The sequence below is a fragment of the Hydra vulgaris genome, chromosome 12, assembly GCF_038396675.1.
Source record: "Hydra vulgaris chromosome 12, alternate assembly HydraT2T_AEP".
NCBI lineage: Eukaryota > Metazoa > Cnidaria > Hydrozoa > Anthoathecata > Hydridae > Hydra > Hydra vulgaris.
In genome coordinates this window covers 30473992-30492449 of record NC_088931.1, presented here as the reverse complement: position 1 = coordinate 30492449, position 18458 = coordinate 30473992, and the positions used below count along the sequence as shown (strand labels likewise).

Sequence of the window (18458 nt, the reverse complement as noted above, 5' to 3'; positions counted from 1 at the left end):
CATTCTCAGCCGACATGGAAAAGTGTTTGTTTTTGGTCAGGATTGGTCAGCTTTAGACTTTAAAGCACAAGTAAAAATATTTGTGAAAACAATAAAAACATTTAAAATAAGCGAGGGAAAAAAATTGATTATTAATTCCGATCATCTGGAAATAGCACAGTGCAGCTATCATTCTGAGCCAATCTCACATAGCCTACTTAAGAAAGGTAAGAAATGGGGCACTTTTCAACCAAGAATCCTAGCAACAAAAAACTGTAAAAAATGCTAAAAAAAAAGATGTTTTTTGTCTCCTAAATGCTGTGGGTGCAGATGGCACAGTAAACACACTGTATGAGGCATTGCTGAAAGATTCCAGAGAAGATACTGAACACTCTAGAAATGACTAACTATTTTTTTTAATTTTTAATGTAAAAGATAATACCTGTTGTTTTAATTTTTAAGAGAAAGTAGTTGATAAAGTTATAATTAAAAATTAAATTTTTAAACTAGAAAATAATATTTCACATTTTATTTAATTTACAAAAATAATTAGGTATTTTAAAGTTATTTACCTTTCCATAATATCTGTTAGGTGGATATTCATATTTATAAAATGGATATACAGCATTTTGCTGATAAGCAGTAATAGGATATACAGCACTTTGAACGCAAATACGATTTTTAAATCAAAAAATAGGTATTTTTTTATTTACCTAGATTTTTATTATTAACATATCATTTTATACTTTATGTGTATATAAATTAGGCAACAAATGGTTTTTGAAATATAAGAGACACCATTGTGCGGCAAAAAACTTCAATTATCTCAATACCACAAAAATTGATATACCGCATTTTGAAAATACACTCTTCATATATATACATATATATATATATATATATATATATATATATATATATATATATATATATATATATATATATATATATATATATATATATATATATATATATATATATATACACACAAAATAGATAATTTATTATTATGGTTTAATAATAATACAAATACTCTTGTGCGTTTAAGAGTGCTCAATATTATTAAATAATAGAGCAATATTTATTTACTTTCTATTAAATAATAGAGCAATATTTACTTTCCATTAGGACACAGGCTTCATAAAATTTTTTAATCGAAACTATATTAAAGTTAGCTATAGTTGCATGCCTAATGTCAAGTCTTTAATAAATGCACATAACAATAAAAGCTTACAAAGCGATAAAAATAAAACATCAAAAAAATGCAACTGCATAGACAAAAAAATTTGTCCATTAAATAACCAATGCCTTTCTAACAATGTCATATACCAAGCCACTGTAAATTCTGGAGATCCTCAATTCAAAGATAAAGTTTATTTCGGTATAAGTGAAACCACATTTAAATTAAGATATGCCAACCATCTTAAATCTTTCAATGTAACCAAATATAAAAATGACACTGAACTTCCCAAAGAAATATGGAAGCTAAAATCGAAAAATATAAAACCTGCTGTTACATAGAAAATAATAGCACGATGTAAGCCCTACAATCAAACATCTTAAGTTTGCAACCTTTGTCTCCGTGAGAAATTTCATATATTGTATATAAAGGAGAAAACTTACTAAATAAAAATATGAAATAGTATCAAAGTGCCGGCATGCAAAGAAATTTTTACTATCCTTATTCGACACCGGGGACTAAAGCCTTCGACGTCTTTTTGTTTTTGTTTAGTTTTGTTTTTGTAACGTCAGAACTCGTTCCACCGTAACTTTAATTTGTAATTTTTAAACGGTTTTTAAGTGATGAAATACACAATGGCTGTTGATTGCCGAAAGGCATGAAACTCAGAGTTCCATCAAAAGTTGTTTTTATGTATTTTATATAAATAAATAAATATATATATATATATATATATATAATATACATTTACAAAAAATGTATGCTATGTTTGCAAGAAAAATTTGAAATAATTACTCATTTAAATCAGGAAAATTTATTAAATCAAAAATCTGAATTAATTTCTAAATTTTTCTTTTTTTGTTGTTGTTGTTGTTGTTGTTATTCACCTCCTTAAGACCAAGAAGGCCACTACAGATGAGGAGACTACTTAATAGTGGTTATAACCCTCTCTCAACTCTATAACTCCGAAACACGAACCTCGACAAACAAGGCCGCTGCGCGAAGAAACAAGTTGAGTGCGGTACTACCAGGGACGTGGTGGGGATCGAACTTGGAACCTCTCCCTTATGAAGCGAGCGCTTTACTACAACACCACTACCGCACAATGCAAATGTAGGCACGAAAACAAATAGCTCTTAACAAATTATAAAAACAAATGACCAAATTAAATTATCCCCATTCCAAAGAAATTTATTTAATAATTACTTTCTGTAACTTCCCGTTAGCCAAAAAAATATAGTTATTAAAAATATTTTTTATTTTTATTTTTAGTTATAATAATTTATAACTTCCTGTAAAATATTTTTTTCTATAAATTGAATTTTTTTGAGATTTGGTAACTCTTCCTGATGATCCAGCAGTGGTGAAACTTAAAGTTGAAGAAAAAAGTTAGATAAGTGTTTTTCACTAATTTATATATATATATATATATATATATATATATATATATATATATATATATATATATATATATATATATATATATATATATATATATATATATATATATATATATATATATATATATATATATATATATATATATATATATATATATATGTAGTCAATGACAATATTAAGTAACATTGTCAATAAAATTGAAAATAAAAAAATTATTTACTTAAAGATCTACATAACTGCAATAATTTTATGTTTTTTATTGAAGATTGATTCCAAAGAAAAAACAAATTATTTATAACTCTTTTTAACTCATTGCAAAAAAATCTCTTATAAATAAAATTATCTTTTGTCAAAAATAAGTGTGACAAAAGTAAAATAAGCTTTTATTATTAATTGTTTTGCCAATAACTATTATTACAAATGCAAAAATATCATGAATAAGAATATCATGTCTAATTTTCATTTTAGTACTTTTTTGCATTACCTCAAGTTTTTACAACTGCTTCAAAACTTGGCATACTTTTTACAAGCTATGGCGATTTGCCAGCACCAATTGGATTCCAAGTTTCACTATGAACATCATAAAATTCTTTTTTGTTTGTGCATTTTAGAAGAGGTATTTTAGATTTTAAAATTGCCAATAAATTTTCAATAGGGTTAAGGTTTAGGTTTGTGGCGGCTATTTAAGGATATTAATGTTAATGATGTTAAATGTTCTGCCACTTTGCTAGTGTGTTTGGGGTTGTTGTCTTGTTGAAAACGAATTTGCAATCTAAATTCTAGAGGATCGACATAATTTTTTGGAAAGCATATCAACATACAATTGTCCTGTCATTATACTTTCATTCATCAGTCTCCCCACATCATTTGAAGCAAAGCATGTCCAAACCATAAGTAAGCCACCTCCATGCTTGACAGTTTTTTTTTAATTTCTATCTAAGACTGCATCACAAGGTCTGTGTCAAACTCTTTGTTGTTTTTTAAAGGCAATATTTGAAATTTACTTTTTTTCATACTATAACACTAAGTTCCAAAAATGCCTCACCCTTGTTAATATGCAGTTTTGCAAATGCTAAACATTTTTTTTTTATATACCACTAATTAATAAGTTTATATAATTAATAAGTTTTCTATTCTGATTTTTTTAAGAATTTATTTAATCACTTACATTAAGTCTTCTCTGTACAGTTCGAATGGAAAAATTTAATTTAAATTTTTTAATAGTTTGTCTTGAGGCTATGGTTGAATTTTTTTTGCTATCCGTGCAATTAGCATATCAGTTCTTGTTGAAGTCTTAGGGGGGCAACCAAGTCTTTTCTAATTTTTAACAGAACCAGTTGTTTTATATTTTATGTACATCTTTTTAACACCACTTATTGATATTTAATATTTTTCAGCACATTGTTTGTAGGTTAGGATGTTTAATGAATAACTTTGATGATAAATTATTATTATTATTAGTTTTACATTTTCTAAAATAAATTTCAAAAAATATAGTTTAAAATGCTTATTTTAATTAAATTTAACAAAATATTTTTAACAATAATCATTTTTTATTAAATAGATATCAACAAAACATTATATTTCATTAAAAAAAAAAAAAAAGCTGATTTCATTTAATAGAATTTTGCAATGAGTTAAAAAGAGCTATAAATATTTCTTTTTCTTAGGTTGTCTCTATTAAGTTCTCCAAAAAATATAAGTTGTCTCTATTAAGTTCTCCAAAAAATATAAGTTGTTTTTATTAAGTTCTCCAAAAAATATAAGTTGTCTCTATTAAGTTCTTCAAAAAATATAAGTTGTCTCTATTGAGTTCTCCAAAAAATATAAGTTGTCTCTATTGAGTTCTCCAAAAAATATAAGTTGTCTCTATAGAGTTCTCCAAAAAATATAAGTTGTCTCTATTGAGTTCTCCAAAAAATATAAGTTGTCTCTATTGAGTTCTCCAAAAAATATAAGTTGTCTCTATTAAGTTCTCCAAAAAATATAAGTTGTCTCTATTAAGTAATCCAAAAAATATAAGTTGTCTCTATTGAGTTCTCCAAAAAATATAAGTTGTCTCTATTAAGTTCTTCAAAAAATATAAGTTGTCTCTATTGAGTTCTCCAAAAAATATAAGTTGTCTCTATTGAGTTCTCCAAAAAATATAAGTTGTCTCTATAGAGTTCTCCAAAAAATATAAGTTGTCTCTATTGAGTTCTCCAAAAAATATAAGTTGTCTCTATTAAGTTCTCCAAAAAAATATAAGTTGTCTCTATTAAGTTCTCCAAAAAAAATAAGTAGTCTCTATTAAGTTCTCCAAAAAATATAAGTTGTCTCTATTGAGTTCTCTAAAAAATATGAGTATGACTATGAAGACCACTGAGAGTTTTGTTTCTTCACCACTAGCATTTTTAGGACTTTTTAATGTTGTTATTTTTATCATCTTCTTATATAACTTTTACATATTATTTCTGTTTGTGCTATGAATTATATATCATAAATAACACTTGGGAACACAATTTTAGTTGACTTACTTTTGTTGCCTTGCTTCTAACATTCCAATGTTTGTTTTGCTTTTAATTCTTTTATTTTTTAAATCTCTTAGTCTTTTTCTGATGTTGTTATGTTAAACCAAATATATAAGTTATAAAAAAGTAATAAATTCAAAACTGACCTATGTTTTTTATACTCAAAACTAATCCTTGTAGTACCCTACTGAAAACTGATCCTTGTGGTATTAAAAACTGTTTTAAATAATTTAAGTCGGATTTTTTTCAAAAAATTTTTTTTTTTCTATTCTTGTTTCTTTTTTTTTCCTTCTTCTTTGTGTAATATTCAATTGGTTGTTTTTTTTTCCTTCTTCTTTGTGTAATATTCAATTGGTTGTTTTTTTTTTCCTTCTTCTTTGTGTAATATTCAATTGGTTGTTTTTTTTTCCTTCTTCTTTGTGTAATATTCAATTGGTTGTTTTTTTTTTCCTTCTTCTTTGTGTAATATTCAATTGGTTGTTTTTTTTTCCTTCTTCTTTGTGTAATATTCAATTGGTTGTTTTTTTTTCAGTATTTTTTTAACTATAGCACAACTTCATGCACTATAAAAAAAATGATCATTTGACTGTTCAAATTCTTTGCTCTAAATCATAACTGCTTTATTAAAATTCTTTCTGGTTTAGTCAAGTAGGTATTAAAATAAATATTTGTTTTTTTATTACTGTTTTGAAAGCAGCATTTATATGCTTGATTTTTAGAACGCAAATCATTATGTTACAATCTAACTGTACTAAAGTCATTATGTCACAATGTAACTGTAAAAAACAACTTTAAGCCTTTAAATTAAACATTTACAAAATACAAAAATGTACTTAATACAAAAAAACTTTTTAAATAAACAATACTTAATATTTTTATTACAAAAAAACAAACAAAAAAAAAACATAAATATTTCTCTGAAACTTAATTTCCCAGAATGTTAATAAAAGAACTTTTGACTTTTAATTAGAAATGTTACCTAGAAGTAATTCTAAACTAACCAAAGTCAACTGCTTTTTGAGTTCTCAATGTTACAGGAATCCTTATCTACCAATCGCAAGTAAAAATTTTAAAGAAAGAAGGAATTTGTGATGAAAATTTTGTCTTGCATACTCATCATTCATATTTGATGAATCCAGGATTGACTGAATACAAAAAAAGCAAAAAGATACAACAAATTGCATTCTTTTGTGCAAAATTTCAAAAATTTTTACGGAATTAACTTTTGTCGAAAAATAAACTATTCAAGTTGTACCAAAATGCAGCAAAATAATATCTTCTAATAAAAAATTTGCATAATAACATTTTAAAGTTCAATTGCTACTTATTTTTTGATAAAATTTTATTCAAACTAGACATTAGACTAAAGGTTGTGAATTTTATGCTATTATTTGACAACCTAGAACTTTTTTTTAAGAATGACTTGTAAGCTAGAATCTTAGAACTTTATTTTAGAACTACTTGCAACCTAAAACTGTAGAACTTTTTTTTAAAAGAACTAGAACCTTAGAACTTTTTTTTTTGGAATGACTTGCGAACAACCATAATTTTGTTATTATTAATCTTTTGGTGTTTTTCATTAAGTAAGTAGATCCACTTAAGTGTGCAAATTGTACAAAAATTGATGAAATAAGATATAAAAACTATTTTTTTGGAAAAATTACCTTTTCTGAATCAGAGGTCATACAGCTGATCAGCAAGTTAATAACTGATTTGTTATCATAAGCTTCTGTTAGTAGAAATTTTAAAAATATTTCCATTAAATATTCACTTGTAATAAAACGTAGAGATAATTCCAAGTATGCAAGAGCAGCTATCTGAGCTTCAATAAGAGACTAAAATAAAATGTATATTTAGATAAATGTGGATTTAAAGCAACATATACCTAGGTAAACAAATAAACATACTTATGTAAACAAATAAACACTTATGTAAACAAAAGTTTAAAAATTACTTTTTAAGAAGAAAAAAAATAGTTAAATCAGAAAGTAATCATTATTAGGTTTGTTTAAGAAGTAAATCTATCCTGTATAAATTTTTTAAGTTGTGTTGAAACCTTCAAATCTCTTTCTAAAACTGGTTTGAAACAGGTTTGACAAGAACACATTTGATGACAAGAACACATTTGAAACAGATTTGATGACAAGAACACATTTAAAACAGATTTGATGACAAGAACACATTTAAAACAGATTTGATGACAAGAACACATTTGATGACAAGAACACATTTAAAACAGATTTGATGATAAGAACACATTTAAAACAGATTTGATAATAAGAACACATTTAAAACAAATTTGATGACAAGAACACATTTAAAACAGATTTGATGACAAGCACACATTTAAAACAGATTTGATGACAAGAACACATTTAAAACAGATTTAATGACAAGAGCACATTTAAAACAGATTTGATGACAACAGATTTGATGAAAGTTTCGATTTTAAATTTAGAAAAAAATACCTAACAAACAGCTAACATATTAATAACAACAAAAACTAAAAAAAACAGCTTTTTGAATAGTTGAAAACTAAACCATAAAAATAAACATATCCTACTTGGTTAAGTGCAGGAGCCAGTACTGACATTAAAAATCCATCGTGTATTAAAGATATCAGTCTTGAATTTACAAGATGATTTCCACACTATAAAAAAATGTTTAATTTTATAAGTTTGTTTATTATCTAAATACTATTATTTACTAATCATAAATTATAAAAATTGTTTATTATATATAAAAATTTATTTATATATAAAAAACTTATTATATATAAAAAATTTATTATATATAAAACTTTATATATAATAAAACTTTATTAAGAGTTTTTTCGTTGTTGATTTTTTTTTTATTAGAAATAATTAACTTATTTTTTGAAAGAAGATTGTAGATATGACAGATGGGATAAAGAAGATTTAAAGAATCCATAGAAAACCACGCAAAAAAAAGTCTTTTTCAAAAAAGACTTTTAAAAAATGTGGCAGCACTAAATACATTTAGAGACACAATTAGCCATGATGGTGAATTGTGTTGAACAGAGAAATAAAACTTACACAAGAAAGATTACATGTTTTATTATTTTTATACACATAAACAATAAAATGTAAATTGTACTTATCTTGTAAGTATTTCAGGATAACAGACTAAAGAATCGATAATTTTAAAAATATTATGTAGATGTGGTGAATAAAAATAAACCAATTCAATAAATATAATTTGAAACTTTTAGTTAAAAAAAATATAAAATAAAAATACAAAAAACATAAACATAACTTATTGTTTTAAACATCAAATGTGAAAAAATCATTGCAAAAAATGTTATCCTAATAAAGAGACTACTCAAGGTATCTTTAAATTTACTTCTCAAACAACTGTATATATAACCAGCAGCTAAAAATGCTTACTCAGCCTCTACGCTTGTTGGCGATATTGCTATTAAATAATTATATGTTATATTTAAAACTTGCCTCTTACCCCATTAAATTTATAAGCAGACATTTCCTTCTTCAATAATTTCTCAAAGTCAAAAGAGTCAAATTTGTGATCTTTACATTATTTGCCCAGATTTTTCTTTTATCTTTCTATATTTGATTTTGATTTTCTTCCTTCAACGAGGAATTAGTAGGACTAAGTTGTTGAGAATCCTTAATAAATTCTTTATCGCCATCTTTATTTTCTTCAATTGTATAAACTCAAAATAACCCCCTTGCTTAGAGATGATCCTTCCTTGCCATCTTTATTTTCTTCAATTGTATAAACTCAAAATAACCCCCTTGCTAATAATTGCCATTAAAAAGTTTCTTAAAAATAACTTAAATATAAACTCTGACATATGTCAATAGGCGTTTGACTCAATTTTATTTAAAAATAGTCATGTAATAAGTAGTTAAACCTTTGCCATTCTTTGCCAGTAGTCACATACTAGTAGTCACCATTATTGATAATTGCCATTTTAATTTCTTTATAAATCATTATACAAATTAAAGCATATAATTAAATTATGATATTTTTGAAATATTAATAAAATCTTTTTTTTTTTTAATTTTTTGATTAATAAGAGATTTTTTTTTTTAATATTACTTTCATGATTTTAATGATTGCTACACAACAATTCTCTTTGGACAATTGTAAACATTTTGTTAAGCTCTATTTGCACAATCATTGACAATTGCAAAACTATAATTTTCTTGGAGATAAATTCTACACAAGGGAATGTATTTAAATTTGCAGGCAGATTAAATTGATTAGCTTCAGCTTGAAGCTGAAAAATCAAACAGCTGCAATCCCTAACTATACATGTTTATTTTTTATTAGCTGAGTTTAATAATAGAATTTAAGCAACTTTAAAACCAATTTGAAATTTAATACTAGGTGGTTATTAAATTTAAAATTGCTACTGTTATATAAACTTTATATATTTCATTTGACTAATCAAATTAAAAATGACTAAAAAAAAGTTGTTGCACATCAAGAATGGCTCCTAAAGATACTAAAGAAGATACAGCAGATGCTGTTGCAGATGTAAATAGATAAGTTTAAACTATATTTGCTTTTACAGAATAATGGTATCTATTAAACTTCACTAAATAACCTTTGCTATAAGGTTTTACTGCCTAGGTTTTACTACCTTTTTTGATTGAAGCTGAGGAGCAAGTGTTGGTTATATAAATAAAAAATACTTTAATATAAAATTGAGTTAATAGGCAGGTTTGAATATAAGATTAAATTAATAGGCACTAAAATGCAGGATCTCATGAGATTATAGGTTTGCAATCCTGTTTTATTCCCGATAAAATTTCATCAGTATTTCTTTCAATCATATAATCTATTAAAAGTTATAAATAATAGATTATATGATTGAAAGAAACACTGATGAAATTTTATCAGGAATATCAGTTAAAGAAGTTGGATAGTAGATCTCAAGCTCGATAATTTTTTGTGGAAGATTTAAATTAAATGTCTTGAAACAAAAAAATATTGCAGTTCACTTAAGATTTTAATAAAATGTTTCAATACTTAAAATAGAAATAAAAAAGTTTTCATTTAGCAATTTGTGTTGCTTTTATCATGCACACCAAACTCTAAAAAATACTGCATGAAAATTTAGCAATTTGTGTTGCTTTTATCATGCACACCAAACTCTAAAAAATATTGCATGAAAATTAGCACCTAAAATTTAAAAAAGTTAATATTTATAAGTAAAACGATTGCTAACAATTAAAAAAAAAAAGTTATGATTTCTTACATCCATAACATTGCAGCAAAAAGAAAGACAATTTAAGAATGCTCGCAACACAGGCAAATTCTCTAAGTCGGTTTTTGAAATAGTATGCCAACCTTCAGAATTCATGACTAATGTTGTTGGAAGAGATGAGTAACGTGCACTAAGACCACCAGCAATTATCTAAAAGAATTTACTGAAACAATTAAATCACAAATAACACTTAATTTATAACACATTGTTTAAACCCTTTTAAGCGTATAAATCATTTTGTTTAAATTTTTAGTTTTGGTTATATTGGTTCAAATCAATAAAAAAAGTATTTTAAATACATCAAGTCTACTCAGGAGACACGTGCAGTTCCACGCCTTATATGACCACGCATACAAATTTTTTTTGACAGCTTGGCACACTTTTTTGGATATATTGATAACTTGCGTGTTTTAAAAAATGCATTGAAAAAATCTAACTAATTTAAACAAACCATAAACTAAAAAGGGAAACGAACTTAACAAATGATAAAATAAATAAAGGATAAGCCAGAGCATAAAACTAATAAACTTTTTAATTTAGAAGCATCTCAATTAACAGTTCAAACTTAATTTAAAAGCGTTTCAATTAATTGTTTAAAGCTAATTTTTTTTCTATATCGCCACATTGATGTAGCACATTTTTATATTGCCATATTGATGAACACACTAAAAAAAAATTTAACGCAAAATTTAATGTGAACTTTAATATTTTAAAAAGACAAAATATATTTAAAAAGCAATTATTTAAAATTATTTTAATTTTAATAGAGGTCAGTATATTTTCTAATGCCGTATTAATATTACTTTATTTACATAACGTTAAAATAAATTTAAAAATAATTTGGTAAAAATTATTTTTAGTTTTAGTTTTATAGAAGTTTGCTTACGCAAAGGTTTCAAAACTTTTTTGTTTTTAGCAAAAAATTTCCCTAACCTCCGAGACGAGATATGTTGCGTTCATATTAAAGAGAATAATAAAAAAATGTTTGGGCTAAATGTTTTTGAATGAAATAAAATAATAAATGCATACCAAGAAAAATTAACTTTTTAATTTTAGTCGAAGCTTGCCTTCTCTGTTTTGTTGTAGGCCAAATAATCACCATAATATACGCCGCAATCTACAGACTTGATCATTTATTCAAGCGTGTTTTTTTTTTAAGAGTTTCAGTAAATGACATTATTGAGTTTGTTTTTTTTGCATAAGAGATCGATTATGTAAACAAACAAAAATAATCAATGATGGCTCTTAGGAATAAAACGCTTAAATAAATTATAAGTCTGTAGATTGTAGCGTATATTATGCTGACTTTTTGGCCTACAACAAAATGGAGAAGACAAGCTTCGACTAAATTAAAAAAGTTAGTTTTTCTTTGCATGCATTTATTATTTTGTTTTAATCAAAAAAATATAGCACAAACATTTTTTTTTTTATTATTCTCTTTATTATGAACACAACATGTCTCGGAGGTTTGGGACCCTTTAACTACCAAATTTACTCCTTTAACTTCCATCATTTACTGTCAAAAAACTGATTTACTGTCAAATTATATTGATCCAAAGTTTTGATGGTTTCTTGACAATTTTTTATAGAAACTTAAAAAGTTAGTTATTTATTATTAAATAAGCTGTTTATTTTGAAAGTGGCACAAGCCACCTTTTCAAAAAAATCAAGGTATTGATAACAATGACTACAATGTAACGGTATCTCTTCATTTGTGAAAAGAATTTAAACCAATTGTGTTGAAAATTATATTTGAAATTATTGAATTATATTTGTGAAATTTTCACAAATGAAGAGATACTGTTACAAAGCAATCATTATTATCGATAACTTGATTTTTTTGAAAAGGTGATTTATGCCACTTTCAAAATAAATAACTCAATGTAAAATTTCCAGTAACTTTAAAAAAAGAGCATTACATTGCTTGGTAGTCCATAAATGACATCATACCATTTTTGAAAGTTTTGAACCCCTAATCCCCTAGTATCAAATTGTCACATTTTACTGACCCCACCCTCCCCCACCCCCACCTTTTAAATTATGCAACAAATTTGTAACCCTCCCCCCACTAAAGATTTGAATTTTTTTTTTATGGTTTTAAATACAATAGTATTTTATATTTTTTAATATTTTAAATAACTGCTTTTAAATAACTAATTATTACGTTTTAATAAATATAAACTTTAATTATTATTTAATTATTTTTTTTTTGCACTCCTTTAGTTCCATATAAAATGGTATAAATAAACAGTGACTAAAACAAAAAAAACAACCTCTGAAAGATATTAGATTTTTAATAAATATATAATTTTAATATTTTTCAGTTGTTAAGTTAGTGTAGTGTTGTGGCGTTAATAGTAACGCAAATACAGTTGCAGGTTCAAATCATGATGCAGTATCTTTTATGTTTTTTTTTCAAAGCATGTTCTATGCATATTACTACTATATTATTGTTTGGCAATTATTATATTAAAAATTTTTATCTCATAATTTAAAAATATTATTATTTATTTATTTATCCATGATATAACCATAGACTGTGGCTACAGCTGTATCATCGACTAATATAGTTAGTGTCTACATTGATCTACTGACTTAAAATTCATTTCAATTTAAAAAATCAATTCCAATGAAATTTGAGTCAATTTAAAAAGTCAATTCCAATTTAAGTTAAATAGGCTCCAGTCGAGTATACATACATCAACTGAGGGTTTATATTTGGCACTCTTTTAATCAAAATAAAGGTTTCCTAGATCGAAAACTAAAAAAAAAAGTTTGTTGCGTAACAAAATTAAATACCCTCTCCTCCTGTAAGAAATCATGACAAAACTGGTAACCCCTACCCCTTTCCTTATCCTATGACATAATTTGTGAGCGATCCCTTGTATGAAACTTGGAGGATATTGCTCATTTGACTTTTCTCAAAAGAAAGCAACCTAAACTCTAAAATATGAAAAGATTTGAAAAAGAATTTTCACAAATCGTCAATCAGTTGACTGAAAAGAGTATTGACAAACCTTTGGCGATTTTAAAAATTTAAATACTAGTTGGGACGGTGGAGTCATCAAATATTTAAATAGAATTATAAAATGTCTCAGTTGCCACTGAGGCACTTATAATTATATTACACTTATAAATAATATTGTAAAATTAAACAAATATTATTGTAATATTGTATTAAAATATTGAAACAAGTCTATTATTACAGGGTATTATAAAACCATCTGTCGCACATGAATTCAACTTGTTTCTCCGCGCAGCGGCCTTGTTCGTCAAGGTTCGTGTTTCGGAGTTATAGAATTGAGAGAGGGTTATAACCACAATTAAGTAGCCTCCTCATCTGTAGTGGCCTTCTGATTCTGGCGATTCTGAAGGTCATCAGGCTAGTCCAGCTTCACTATCTTTTCAAGAAGAGTTGGATTTATTGTTAAGAAAGGAAAAAGTTACCTTTATTTCAACAGTCAATGATGACTTTTTTTTGGAACTTTTGCTATTTGGAACACAGCAACAAAATAGCTTCTGAAACAACCTAATTTTGATAAACTCTAGCTGTTACTTAAATTTGTTATTATAACAAATTTAAATATGATATTTAAAAAGGTTTTTATGATTATTAAAATTAATCATAAAAACTGTTTTAAAAGATTTAAATAAATTTTTAATAAAACACACACCTTTTATAAATTAAAAATAAGCTCTGAAAAGTCAACCTTCTTAATGTCTTGCTGCCTTGTAGGATACGGTTTTTTAGGCAAAGCCTAGGATAAGCCAACTTTGATTTAAACAATCTTGGGTCTCTTGATTAAGTAAAAGCTTGAGTCGGTGTCTCGATAAAAATACTCATCTTGGGCATATGCTAAATGCATCCAGCTACTTTCTTGTAAAAGGCCTCCTAGGCAAAGTCTTAAAGGGTAAACAGATTCTATCTGTTGACCAGCCTCACATCCCATCTTCATCTATAAGGCTGGTGTAAATATATTCATAATAAATTGTTTCCAATATATTATGAATACATTTTAATATTAGGATGTTGAATGCTGGATCTTCTTGACTCAATGCATGGCTTTAGCTTGTGTCAGGGTTTTTTAACTAGGTAACTCATTCTATTATCTTCTAATAAGGGTACAGTTCTAAAACTCAGTTTTATGGTTCTGAGGCTGGCTGGTAGTTAGGTTTCCCAAACTCTGTGGTAGCTCTCAGAGAGGCTGATTCCATCAACAGCTGTAAAATATCAGAGTACTAACAGTGCCATGTAGCACATGGATGGTGTCCCTGTTTGTACTTTTGGTGTGCATTGCCAAGACCACATTTGGAGCCCTTTGTTACGGCTTAGGTTTTATTAATAGTAATAAGGCAATTTCTTGGACTATTAAATAGTGTTTGGAGTACTCTCTGTGCTTTGAGTCAAGTTCTTTAATAAATTTAAAAATGACTAAAGTACCAAAAAGTATAAAACACAAAAAACTATCGTCATCACCAAGTTCTCTAAACCTATCATCCAAGTTCTCTAAACCTATCATTTGATCTTCTTATTCTACTGCTGATTTGTTAACAATAATAACTGATAGGTTTTATTGTGTATTAGATAGATGAAGGCTATTGCTCTCAAAATTTCTAAAGCTTTTGATAAAGTTTAGCATGCTGGTCTTCTCCATAAGAAAAGAATCTCGCTTCTGCTACAGCATGGGGCTCCCAGTGGCTGGTGAACTTTAACTTAGATAAAACTCAATTTTTTTCAGCTAACCGTTATCGCAATAATCTAGATCTTCCTATATTTATAAACGATAATGTACTTGATGAGTTATCGACCTTTCATCTTCTAGGATCAACTCTTACTTCCGATCTTTCTTGGAAACCATATATTAAGTCAATTGCAAAATTAGCATCTGTTAAGGTTGCATCTCTTCATCGTACTCGCCACTTTCTTACTCAGGACTATATTCTTCATCTCTATAAATCTCAAATCCGTCCTTGTATGGAATACTGTTGCCATATTTGGGCGGATCTTCCAATGATACCCTTTCTCTTTTAGACTAGGTGCAAAAACGCATTGTAAACATAGTTGGACCTACTCTTGCAGCCAACCTCCAACCATTATCACATTGTCATAATCTTGCTTCTCTTTCTCTTTTCTACAAATACAATAATGGGCACTGCTTTAATGAGTTAGCATCTCTTGTGCCATCAACTAAAATCCATTCTCATGTTACTCGTCATTTAATTCAAGTCTCATTCTTTTTCTGTGACTGTTCCTAAGTGTTCCAAAACTTTTTATTCGTCTAACTTTTCTCCTCGAGCATCAGTCCTTTGGAATTCGCTTCCTTTATCTCATTTTCCTGATTCATATAACTTGCAATCTTTTAAGTCGCCTGTTAATCGTTATCTTGCTCTATAAATTTCATATTTTCTCTTCCAGTAACTTCTAACTCTAATAGTGGTTGCTTGCAGCCTTGTTGGAAGTGAAGATATGAAAAAAAAAAAGAAATGATGCTGTTCAGATAGGAAAAAGTTTTAGTTTCTTTATTCGCAAGTTCCATAGTTGTTGCTGAGTAAAAGTTTTTCTGATTCAAATTGTTTAGTAGATATTAACTTGTGACAAATCATTATAGATTTAGATTTCTTTTTGAAAATAGTCCGGAACTGTTTGTGCATCTTTGTTGTGTCAAAACAGGTTGTGCACCACATAGAAAAAATAAGACATCTATTTTATTTGCATCTGTTACATCAGGCTTAAACAGGAATGGGGTGCAATCAAACACTGTAACTGACCACGCTTACTATTTTTTTCTTTACAAATTGACCACGACTGTTTTAATGTTTTAACAATTTAAATGCAATAAAAAAATCATTATGTCATGAATAATTTTTAACCATTGATCTAAAGTTTTTATTTTACGCAAAGGCTTTAAATAAAATAATTTAGAGGTTTGAGATCCCTTTAAAATTAATTTTAAAGGGATCCCAAACCTTCGAGACATGTGTTCATATTGTGTTCATGAGAATGATAAAAAAAAGTGTTTGTGCTAAATTTTTTTGATTAAAACAAAAGAATAAATGAATACCAAGAAAAACAAGCACGTTTTATTCCAAAGAGTTTTAGTACATGACATCATTGACTTTTTTGTTTGTTTATATGATTAACCTCTTACGCAAACAAAAAAAATCAATGATGTCATGGACTCTTAGGAATAAAATGCGCTTGAATAAACTATCAAGTCTAAAGATTGCGACGTATATTAAACTGACTTTTAGGCCTACAATAAAATGAAGAAGGTGAGCTTCGACTAAAACAAAAAAAAATTTAACCCAAACATTTTTTTTTTATTATTCTCTTTAACATGAACACAGCATGTCTCGGTGATTTGGGATCCTTTTAATAATTATTTGAAATTAACGCATTTTTTAATGTAAATTAAATGTTATATTTAAATATTTTTAATAGGCATGTATTTTTTATATTAGATTTAAACATTTGAACTACTTTTTCCATGCCTTTCTAAAAATCTTTTAAAAGATTATTTTTTAAGTTACTTTAAATTATGAATAAGTTAAATTAAAATGTTTCCATTGCAATGCAATGATTTAATTGCTTTATTTTTTGTTTCTATTTTTACAAAGAATTGGTTAAAAGTGTTTTTTTTTTAAACTTTACTAACGAAATGATTAAAAAATTACTATTTTAAAAAGACTTTGTTATTATCAAAAAAAAAAAAAATTGTTTCTATTTTTTTGAAAAAAATGTTTACACAGTTTAAAAATATTATAATTTTTTTTTTCAATAATTTAATCTCACTTTTCAGTAATTTAATAAAAATTTCTTCATTTATTAAAAAATCATTAGAAGTAGTTTGTAAAAGCATTTTGCGTAACTTATAAAATGTTTTGAAAGTTAAGTTTTAAAGTAATTAATTTCAAACATAACAAGAAGTAATTTTTGCTTCCAGTTTGAATTTTTTGAATTTTAATTTAAAGCTTTTTTTTCTTTATTTTTCTTTTTTTTTTTTCCTTAATTTTTTAAAATTTTTTTCCTATTTTAAGTTTAGCTCAGCGTCTCTTTTTTCAGCGCATTTCTGAAATCTTTAAATCCTCAAAACATTTAAACAGTTGTGGTCAAAAAAAACATTTGCCTGGTCAGCAGTAATGTTCGATTGCACACCATTCCTGTCCAAGCCTGTTACATCTGCTTTTATGATATAGGTTAAACATTCTTTTCCAATATAAGCATTTTTTCCCTGATGGTTCATCTTTAAGAGTTTGTTAAAATATTTTATGATTTGAAAAGATATATAATAATATTGTCATTTATTTATTAATTATATATGTGTGTGTGTGTATATATATATATATATATATATATATATATATATATATATATATATATATATATATATATATATATATATATATATTTCAGGGCTAATCTAGGAAAATAATTTGGGCGGCAGTACCCCCAGTGCCAGCAAAATTTTGTGGAAATATTGCCAAATGTAGGCATTTTTTTCATACAAAAAAAAACAATCTTTGCTGTTATAAAAAAAAAAGTCCTCAATTTTGAATTTGGTGCCCAAATATGGTTGACGCTGTAAAAAACAGTCTAGAATAGCCCCTGTATATATATATATATATATATATATATATATATATATATATATATATATATATATATATATATATATATATATATATATATATATATATATATATATATATATATATATATATATATATATATATATATATATATATATATATATATATATATAGGCCTTGCTAAGAAACGTTAAGCTGCTCGCATTTTATGTGTGAAAAAGCAATTTGTCTATGCATTTAGTAGTTTTACATTATGCAAAAACTTATATTTTTTAGAATATTTAAATTATCTTTTGATGTCATTTATGTGACGTTTTATTCAGAAGATATTTGGTCATAAGTAAAAACATTTAACCGCAATTGAGAACTAATTGATTTTTAGTTAAAAAAAAATTGTTTAATAAATTTTTTTTTTCAAATTAGAAATGAATTCAAGAAATTAATGTGTTTTAAATTTAAACTTTTCATCATATTTAATTAATAAATTACATAAAAAAAGTACTATAGTTATATTTTGTAAAAATGGGCAAATACGTGAAGA

At 26.2% G+C, this 18458-nt stretch overlaps 1 protein-coding gene across 1 annotated transcript in view; it reads right to left on the bottom strand.

Annotated features, from left to right (window-relative positions):
• The window catches only part of LOC100197001 (FHIP family protein v1g243165), an 86077-nt gene that overhangs the window by 41751 nt on the left and 25868 nt on the right, over positions 1–18458 (bottom strand). Inside the window, exons 2-4 of the mRNA XM_065812888.1 lie at positions 10319–10477; positions 7634–7720; positions 6735–6905 (exon numbers count right to left, since the gene is read on the bottom strand). Coding sequence (XP_065668960.1) covers positions 6735–6905; positions 7634–7720; positions 10319–10477 — 417 coding nt within the window. The remainder of the gene's footprint in view (positions 1–6734; positions 6906–7633; positions 7721–10318; positions 10478–18458) is intronic.